The 10,085-nt window shown below is 46.1% G+C and overlaps 2 protein-coding genes across 4 annotated transcripts in view; both read right to left on the reverse strand.

The window, feature by feature from the left end:
- Positions 1-5,610, reverse strand: part of LOC311120747 (methionine synthase-like) — a gene marked incomplete at its 3' end in the record, with an annotated part of 31,628 nt that extends 26,018 nt beyond the window's left edge. Inside the window, exons 1-2 of the mRNA XM_084195320.1 lie at positions 5,421-5,610; positions 539-759 (exon numbers count right to left, since the gene is read on the reverse strand). Coding sequence (XP_084051446.1) covers positions 539-759; positions 5,421-5,457 — 258 coding nt within the window. The remainder of the gene's footprint in view (positions 1-538; positions 760-5,420) is intronic.
- Positions 5,611-7,270: 1,660 nt separating this feature from the next.
- LOC311120748 (alpha-actinin-2-like) overlaps positions 7,271-10,085 on the reverse strand; it is a gene marked incomplete at its 5' end in the record, with an annotated part of 43,843 nt that continues 41,028 nt past the window's right edge. For 2 of the 3 annotated variants that reach the window (XM_084195323.1, XM_084195322.1), the window contains 2 exons: positions 7,271-7,689; positions 8,010-8,168. In XM_084195323.1, the coding sequence (XP_084051449.1) occupies positions 7,531-7,689; positions 8,010-8,168 (318 nt within the window). In that variant the 3' untranslated portion in view covers positions 7,271-7,530. The remainder of the gene's footprint in view (positions 7,690-8,009; positions 8,169-10,085) is intronic. The other variant, XM_084195321.1, reaches the window with a different exon arrangement.

Below are 10,085 nucleotides of genomic sequence, written 5' to 3' on the forward strand. Positions count from 1 at the left end.
CATCACTGTACCGTGTGAATGTTGTAGATGACATCACTGTACCTGGTGTATGTTGTAGATGACATCACTGTACCGTGTGTATGGTGTAGATGACATCACTGTACCTTGTGAATGTTGTAGATGACATCACTGTACCTTGTGAATGTTGTAGATGACATCACTGTACCTTGTGTATGTTGTAGATGACATCACTGTACCGTGTGAATGGTGTAGATGACATCACTGTACCGTGTGTATGGTGTAGATGACATCACTGTACCTTGTGTATGGTGTAGATGACATCACTGTACCTTGTGTGTGGTGTAGATGACATCACTGTACCTTGTGTATGGTGTAGATGACATCACTGTACCTTGTGTATGGTGTAGATGACATCACTGTACCGTGTGTATGTTGTAGATGACATCACTGTACCGTGTGTATGTTGTAGATGACATCACTGTACCTTGTGTATGGTGTAGATGACATCACTGTACCGTGTGTATGTTGTAGATGACATCACTGTACCTTGTGTATGTTGTAGATGACATCACTGTACCTTGTGAATGTTGTAGATGACATCACTCTGGGTGATGCTCAGCAGGTCGTTATTGCCCTTCAGGCTGTGGGTGTGGTTTTTAAACTCCTCCCCCCTGAAGTGCTCCTCCTCCAATCGCCTCTCCTGGATCATGGTGCCCATCCCTCCATCTAGAATCATGATCCTCTTCCCCAACGCCTCCCTGAGCTCGGCCTCTAGGGCAGGTCTGCTGGGGCCAGCACCTGAGGTATGCAGTTAGCATATTACATGTTAATAAGGTTAGGACATGTTCCCGTCCCCGGATCTAGAATCATGATCCTCTTCCCTAACGCCTCCCTGAGCCTGGCGCCTGCTAGGTGAAATATATTCCAGTCAGTGTATGTAGAACGTATGAAACACGTAGAAATAGATCTGTGTATTATCCTCTGATCCTCTTCCCCGAGTCAATTCAAACGGCTCAGACACGAGACGTCCGTGGCAGGGACCTACAGACAGCCACGGATTACACAAGGGAAAACCAGCCACGTCGCCGACACCGACGTCTCGCTCCCGGACAAGCTAAAAACACCTTCTTCGCCAGCTTTGAGGATAACCCACTGCCACCGACGGGGCCCGCTCCCGAGGACTGTGGGCTCTCGTTCTCCGAGGCCGACGTGAGTAAGACATAAGACCCTCGCAAGGAGTCCGGCCCAGACGGCATCCCTAGCCCCGTCCTCAGAGCATGTGCAGACCAGCTGGCTGGAGTGTTTACGGACATATTTAATCTCTCCCTTTCCCAGTCTGCTGTCCCCACTTGCTTCAAGATGTCCACCATTGTTCCTGTACCCAAGAAAGCAAAGGTAACTGAACTAAATGACTATCGCCCCGTAGCACTCACTTCTGTCATCATGAAGTGCTTTGAGAGGCTAGTTAAGGATCATATCACCTCTACCTTACCTGTCACCCTAGACCCACTTAAATTTGATTACCGCCCCAATAGATCCACTGACGATGCAATTCGCCATCACACTGCCCTATCCCATCTGGACAAGAGGAATACCTACGTCAGAATGCTGTTAATTGACTATAGCTCAGCGTTCAACACCATAGTACCCTCCAAGCTCATCATTAAGCTCGAGGCCCTGGGTCTGAACCCCGCCCTGTGCAACTGGGTCCTGGACTTCCTGACGGGCCGCCCCCAGGTGGTGAAGGTTGGCAACAACACTGCCACTGCGCTGATCCTCAACACAGGGGCCCCACAAGGGTGCGTGCTCAGCCCCCTCCTGTACTCCCTGTTCACCCATGACTGCGTGGCCACGCAAGCCTCCAACTCAATCATCAAGTTTGCAGACGACACAACAGTAGTAGGTCTGCTAGGGCCTCCTGTAGCTACATGGAGTGGATACAGTCAGTAGGGAAGGACTGCTAGGGCCTCCTGTAACTACATGGAGTGGATACAGTCAGTAGGGAAGGTCTGCTAGGGCCTCCTGTAGCTACATGGAGTGGATACAGTCAGTAGGGAAGGTCTGCTAGGGCCTCCTGTAGCTACATGGAGTGGATACAGTCAGTAGGGAAGGTCTGCTAGGGCCTCCTGTAACTACATGGAGTGGATACAGTCAGTAGGGAAGGTCTGCTAGGGCCTCCTGTAACTACATGGAGTGGATACAGTCAGTAGGGAAGGTCTGCTAGGGCCTCCTGTAACTACATGGAGTGGATACAGTCAGTAGGGAAGGTCTGCTAGGGCCTCCTGTAACTACATGGAGTGGATATAGTCAGTAGGGAAGGTCTGCTAGGGCCTCCTGTAACTACATGGAGTGGATACAGTCAGTAGGGAAGGTCTGCTAGGGCCTCCTGTAACTACATGGAGTGGATACAGTCAGTAGGGAAGGTCTGCTAGGGCCTCCTGTAACTACATGGAGTGGATACAGTCAGTAGGGAAGGTCTGCTAGGGCCTCCTGTAACTACATGGAGTGGATACAGTCAGTAGGGAAGGTCTGCTAGGGCCTCCTGTAACTACATGGAGTGGATACAGTCAGTAGGGAAGGTCTGCTAGGGCCTCCTGTAACTACATGGAGTGGATACAGTCAGTAGGGAAGGTCTGCTAGGGCCTCCTGTAACTACATGGAGTGGATACAGTCAGTAGGGAAGGTCTGCTAGGGCCTCCTGTAACTACATGGAGTGGATACAGTCAGTAGGGAAGGTCTGCTAGGGCCTCCTGTAACTACATGGAGTGGATACAGTCAGTAGGGAAGGTCTGCTAGGGCCTCCTGTAACTACATGGAGTGGATACAGTCAGTAGGGAAGGTCTGCTAGGGCCTCCTGTAACTACATGGAGTGGATACAGTCAGTAGGGAAGGTCTGCTAGGGCCTCCTGTAACTACATGGAGTGGATACAGTCAGTAGGGAAGGTCTGCTAGGGCCTCCTGTAACTACATGGAGTGGATACAGTCAGTAGGGAAGGTCTGCTAGGGCCTCCTGTGGCTATATGGAGTGGATACAGTCAGTAGGGAAGGACTGCTAGGGCCTCCTGTAACTACATGGAGTGGATACAGTCAGTAGGGAAGGACTGCTAGGGCCTCCTGTAGCTACATGGAGTGGATACAGTCAGTAGGGAAGGTCTGCTAGGGCCTCCTGTAACTACATGGAGTGGATACAGTCAGTAGGGAAGGACTGCTAGGGCCTCCTGTAGCTACATGGAGTGGATACAGTCAGTAGGGAAGGTCTGCTAGGGCCTCCTGTAGCTACATGGAGTGGATACAGTCAGTTTACAGTCTAATAGTCGGGCTGTGAATCTGACCTGATGACCACATTGAAAACACTTTACTGTGCCATCTTCTGATGCATCAGGTTGAAATAATGTCATTGATAAGGTGATCCTTTAGAGAGGCTTCATTACACTGTACACGGCAGCAACATCTTTACCTAATTGCTCCTGTAAGTCGCTCTGGATAAGAGTGTCTGCTAAATGACTAAAATGTAAATGTAATGTCATTCTGCCAGGTAAGCATAGGCTACTTTGCAGTTAACATTTCATTGAGAAAGTTTTGGGGAAAGCCTTTCCAGCTCTACCAGAAGAAGGTTATCATTAGCATCATCGCTAACGGCTACACAACGTGGACACACAGACAGTCATCATTAGCATCATCGCTAACGGCTACACAACGTGGACACACAGACAGTCATTCCTGTGCCGTTTTCAGAAAGTTGCAGGACAATATGAATCACTGGTACATTTTGTTAATGTCTTATGGTCCTCTGTAGCTCAGCTGGTAGAGCACGGCGCTTGTAACGCCAGGGTAGTGGGTTCGATCCCCGGGACCACCCATACGTAAAAAATTATGCACACGTGACTGTAAGTTGCTTTGGATAAAAGCGTCTGCTAAATGGCATATTATTATTATTATTATTACCTGACAACTCCCCTGCAGGTGCATCGTGTTTCTGACTCCACTGGCTGTCTGACTTTCACTTCCTGAAAATGCTCAGTACCTGGTAGCCGGTTTGACAACACTGACTTGCTGTCCAGTCTCATGACATCTGTTTGATATCTTGCAAACCAGTAGAAGTTAGTCATAAAGTTAGTTACAGCAGTGAATTAGACCATTACACCAGTGGTGGTGAATGCTGGCAGTGATTAGACCATTACACCAGTGGTGGTGAATGCTGGCAGTGATTAGACCATTACACCAGTGGTGGTGAATGCTGGCAGTGAATTAGACCATTACACCAGTGGTGGTGAATGCTGGCAGTGATTAGACCATTACACCAGTGGTGGTGAATGCTGGCAGTGAATTAGACCATTACACCAGTGGTGGTGAATGCTGGCAGTGAATTCCAGTGCTGTTCAGTACTAGCTAAGTACAGGGATGGACAACGTTGATGGGGGCGGGGCCACAAAACATCTGAAGGGGGGGGGGGGGTCTGCGAGCAAAACATTTTAGCGGCCCCCCCTCTTGACAGTGGAGAGAAAAAACGTTTTAAGAGTGAATTTCCTGCAATTCTACACATTTTGCCATGGGGCGTTGAGAAAATGTTGCAGTTTCAAAGCAAGATTACTACAAGTTTAGATATTATTATTATTATTATTATTATTATTAGCTGGCCGCTAGACTAATTTACCAATCTTTTAAAAAAACGTAGCTGACATGGGCAATTGAGTGACTGTCAGTGACCAACATATCAAGAGAAAAACTGTTGATGCACAACCAAATGTCGAAATTGCACCTGGTGTTTTCTACTATTCTAACTCCCAACAGTGATATTGGGGGGGGGGGGGGGGGTCATCCCCGGGCCTACAAAAGGCCCACCAGTTGCCCATCCCTGATCTATGATGTTAGTTAGCTCGCTTGTTTGTTTACATAGATGTGATGTACACTTGACAGGCCAGCCACCCCCACGGAAACTAACGGAACGAAACGGGGTTTAGAACTACATTAATTTGTCCATTAGAAACTCTAGTTGCACGTTTTGCAACTAAAACGAGAGTTTCTATTGGACAAATTCAGGTAGGTCCCTCGCCGTTTCGTTCCGTTTGCTTCAGTTTAAGAAACGTTTTGCACCAGGATAATCATAATGAATACACCCCTGGTGTCCTGACATTCTGACCCAAACTTAGAAGCTAGAACGAAATGTTCCCTGCTAACAATCTAACTCTTTGTCATGTTTTGCCAACGTTACTCTACCAGGCAGTGGAACATGCAGCTAGCACATATTGACTAGCTCGCTATCTATAAACAAATAAAAAAAAAAAAAAACGTTTAGCATTTAGGCTAGCTGGCTGAAACAATGTCGACCATAAATTCACGTGGATATACAGCTAGCTAGCTAGCTAACCAATGTGGACTAGCTAGCTAGTCACTGACAGCTGCTAGCCAGCCAGCTGATATCTAGCTAAATACTAAACCAGCAAGTTGCAACAGTTTACCTTTTTTTGTTGAGCTCTCATGCATGGTAGGAGCCATGGCTAGTATTCTTCTTATTTTCACTCCAAAGGAACGGAAAAACGGCCTGACGAGGAACCTCCACTGCACACGGAGAAGTATGTTGACACCGCCGGCGTCTGCTTGTCAACTCCACGTCCCGTAAATCAGCAGAGAAACTTTTCTCCGTCTTGCGTGTAGGAGCTGCAGAACCACGCATGCGCAGCTTTCATTGAGTAACGTTGAGGGAACATCTAGTACAGAACTTTGCTACAACATGGCGTGAAAGGGTCTAGCTCACTGATTACATGTTCAAGGTGACAGCTCCCTGAAAGGGGGAAAGTGGGTTTGACACAGATACCAAGCCTGTATTTATAACGCGTTTAAAATCATGTCTGGAAATGTATAGACTTCCATTGATGTTATTTTCTTACATAACTTGCAAAGAATCACAAAGCCTAGAAAATAAAGTCTAAGGAAAAAAACATGTCCTAAAAGAAACAAAATATGCATATGCATGTATTGTGGCCTAATCAACAGGTAGGCTATTAAGAACGTTCAGCAAAACAGAAGAAAAACCACATCAACGTTTTAATTACTGAGTTTATTTTCTGCTTGTTTGTCTTACACTAGTATTGCTTCAACTTCAGACTCATGGCACCTCCACCCCAGCGGCTGAGGGGACTAAGATTGTAGTTTTACCCAGACAAACAGTTTGTTCTTTTACAGTTACATTATTGTATGTTTCTGGCATCAACACAGCCTAGTTACTGTCATATCATGAGGCTCTGGGGTGAAGTTTTCCCTAGGTACAGACCTTGGATCAGCTTCCCCTCCCCCAAGCGTAACCCTAAACATTAAGACCTTGGATCAGCTTCCCCTCCCCCGAGCGGAACCCTAAACATTAGTGGGGATAATGCTAGAGTGACTCAAGATCACTCTACTCTAATCATGAAAGCCAACTTTTCACTCATTTTGACAATAAACAGAACTGCAGTTCTGGCATACTGGTAGCCTGGGTGAATGATAATGTAGCCTGGGTGAATGATAATGTAACCTGGGCGAATGATAATGTAGCCTGGGTGAATGATAATGTAGCCTGGGTGAATGATAATGTAACCTGGGCGAATGATAATGTAGCCTGGGTGAAATGAATTATAATGTAGCCTGGGTGAATGATAATGTAGCCTGGGTGAAATGAAGTATATTGTAGCCTTTGTGAAAGATAATGTAGCCTGTGTTAATGATAATGTAGCCTGGGTGAATTATAATGTAGCCTGGGTGAATTATAATGTAACCTGGGTGAATGATAATGTAGACTGGGTGAATGATAATGTAGCCTGGGTGAATGATAATGTAGACTGGGTGAATGATAATGTAGCCTGGGTGAATGATAATGTAGACTTGGTGAATGGTAATGTAGACTTGGTGAATGATAATGTAGACTGGGTGAATGATAATGTAGCCTGGGTGAATGATAATGTAGCCTGGGTGAATTATAATGTAGCCTGGGTGAATGATAATGTAGCCTGGGTGCCAGTCTGTTTCTGCTCTTGCCAACTCCTTATGGAACTGACATGCCAGACATTGGATTGACAATGTAGTAGGCCAGAGCACAAACTGATCTGGGACCAGGCTGTTAACATACTGGGTCCTTTTTCCATTCATTTTAGGCTCTGAACAGGGGAGGCAAAAACATTCCGTTTTTTTATGTAATAATTTAGAACAATGCAAGCACTCATACAATACAAGCTTCTCATAAATTCATATCTTTAGTTCTCCACAGGTGACTAGTAAATAACTCAGTAGCGCTTCTTATGTGTAAGTTCCTCTTATTTGTACATTATTTTTATGCGAATTACATGTAATTTCACATTTATTACATCATCATTTTTAAAATCTAGTGAATGAATCCTGCTCAGTCCTTTGAAATAAATACTTCTCCCTACTCTTTAGAAATGACACTCATGAAACTGCTTTTAAAATGCTTTGTATTTCTCAAACATAACTTCCTTTAGTACCGGTCAAAAATATGTATCTGTTTAGATGTAAATGTGTGGGGACAAAGTGGGAGCGACTGATAGCAGGTCAGGGTGCAGTTCCGGGGTTGTGACGCTAGAGGTCGCTCTCCCCATAGAGGGCAGTGGAGAAGGCACTGTAGTCCAGGGCCCCTGGGACCCCATCAGGCCCATTGTAGAGGGGCATCCTGGCGATACAGTATTCTGCCTGCTCTGGGGGCAGCTCCCTACGCAGCTCCTCCAGCAGGATGAAGGGCTATGGAAAGGATACAACAGAGAGACATTAGTGACCACATTTGAGATGACATTGTAAAATAAACTTTAAATACCATTGTGACGTGACTTGACTAGATAAAGACAGAGAGAGAGAGAGAGAGAGAGAGAGAGAGAAAGAGAAAGAGAGAGAGAGAGAGAGAGAGAAAGAGAAAGAGAAAGAGAGAGAGAAAGAGAGAGAGAGAGAGAGAGAAAGAGAGAGAAAGAGAAAGCGTGCGAGAAAGTAAGCGTGAGCGAGACAGATAAAGCAAAGCGTGAGAGAGAAAGCAAGTGAATGAGACAGAGAGAACCACCACTCCCCACCTTATCAGCAGCCAGGATCTTGAAGGAGGCGAGGACCTGCTCTGAGGTGTCTGAGTCGGACGTCTCTCTAGTCATGAAGTCAACGAAGGACTGGAAGGTCACCTTGTTGGACCCGTTGGGATCCACTAGAGACATGATGCGGGCAAACTCAGACTCTCCCTACAAATCACAGAGCATAGTATAATCAGGCTGCTTTATTACAACAGCCACATTGATTTAGCCAGGTCCCAGATCTGTTGTTGCTGTCTTGCCAATTCCTATGGTCATTGTCAGGAGACGTAACAAACAGATCTGGAAGCAGGCTAACATTGAGTCAATCACGTTGTGATTAACAGACAGATGAGATAGCTGTGCTAGTCATGTCCAACCCGGTTAAGGGTTATGTTTGATACATTACTCATGTCCAACCCTGTTAAGGGTTATGTTTGATTAGCAGGTCAGAGTAGGGATCAGCAGTGGCCTGTCTGTGTCCCAAATGGCACCCTAGTCCCTTTACAGTGCACTAGTGTTGACCAAGGGCCCTATGTGCTCTGGTCAACAGAGTGCACTAGTGTTGACCAAGGCCCTGTGTGCTCTGGTCAACAGAGTAGGTCAGTGTACGGGCAACAGGGTGTTGTCTGTGCACTGCAGAGAGAGACCAGTGAATGTTCCAAGAGCGCTTCCATATTAAACGTAACAGGACAAAGGCCTTGTGACCAACCTAAAAACAACACACCTTCATTTACATCCCTGGCATACAGTGGGGAAAAAAAGTATTTAGTCAGCCACCAATTGTGCAAGTTCTCCCACTTAAAAAGATGAGAGAGGCCTGTAATTTTCATCATAGGTACACGTCAACTATGACAGACAAATTGAGAATTTTTTTTCCAGAAAATCCCATTGTAGGATTTTTTATGAATTTATTTGCAAATTATGGTGGAAAATAAGTATTTGGTCACCTACAAACAAGCAAGATTTCTGGCTCTCACAGACCTGTAACTTCTTCTTTAAGAGGCTCCTCTGTCCTCCACTCGTTACCTGTATTAATGGCACCTGTTTGAACTTGTTATCAGTATAAAAGACACCTGTCCACAACCTCAAACAGTCACACTCCAAACTCCACAATGGCCAAGACCAAAGAGCTGTCAAAGGACACCAGAAACAAAATTGTAGACTTGCACCAGGCTGGGAAGACTGAATCTGCAATAGGTAAGCAGCTTGGTTTGAAGAAATCAACTGTGGGAGCAATTATTAGGAAATGGAAGACATACAAGACCACTGATAATCTCCCTCAATCTGGGGATCCACGCAAGATCTCACCCCGTGGGGTCAAAATGATCACAAGAACGGTGAGCAAAAATCCCAGAACCACACGGGGGGACCTAGTGAATGACCTGCAGAGAGCTGGGACCAAAGTAACAAAGCCTACCATCAGTAACACACTACGCCGCCAGGGACTCAAATCCTGCAGTGCGAGACGTGTCCCCCTGCTTAAGCCAGTACATGTCCAGGCCCGTCTGAAGTGCATTTGGATGATCCAGAAGAGGATTGGGAGAATGTCATATGGTCAGATGAAACCAAAATATAACTTTTTGGTAAAAACTCAACTCGTCATGTTTGGAGGACAAAGAATGCTGAGTTGCATCCAAAGAACACCATACCTACTGTGAAGCATGGGGGTGAAAACATCATGCTTTTGGGCTGTTTTTCTGCAAAGGGACCAGGACGACTGATCCGTGTAAAGGAAAGAATGAATGGGGTCTTGTATCGTGAGATTTTGAGTGAAAACCTCCTTCCATCAGCAAGGGCATTGAAGATGAAACGTGGCTGGGTCTTTCAGCATGACAATGATCCCAAACACACCGCCCGGGCAACGAAGGAGTGGCTTCGTAAGAAGCATTTCAAGGTCCTGGAGTGGCCTAGCCAGTCTCCAGATCTCAACCCCATAGAAAATCTTTGGAGGGAGTTGAAAGTCTGTGTTGCCCAGCGACAGCCCCAAAACATCACTGCTCTAGAGGAGATCTGCATGGAGGAATGGGCCAAAATACAAGCAACAGTGTGTGAAAACCTTGTGAAGACTTACAGAAAACGTTTGAC

This window comes from Coregonus lavaretus (genome assembly GCF_964263955.1).
Source record: "Coregonus lavaretus genome assembly, contig: HAP1_SCAFFOLD_2490, whole genome shotgun sequence".
Lineage (NCBI taxonomy): Eukaryota > Metazoa > Chordata > Actinopteri > Salmoniformes > Salmonidae > Coregonus > Coregonus lavaretus.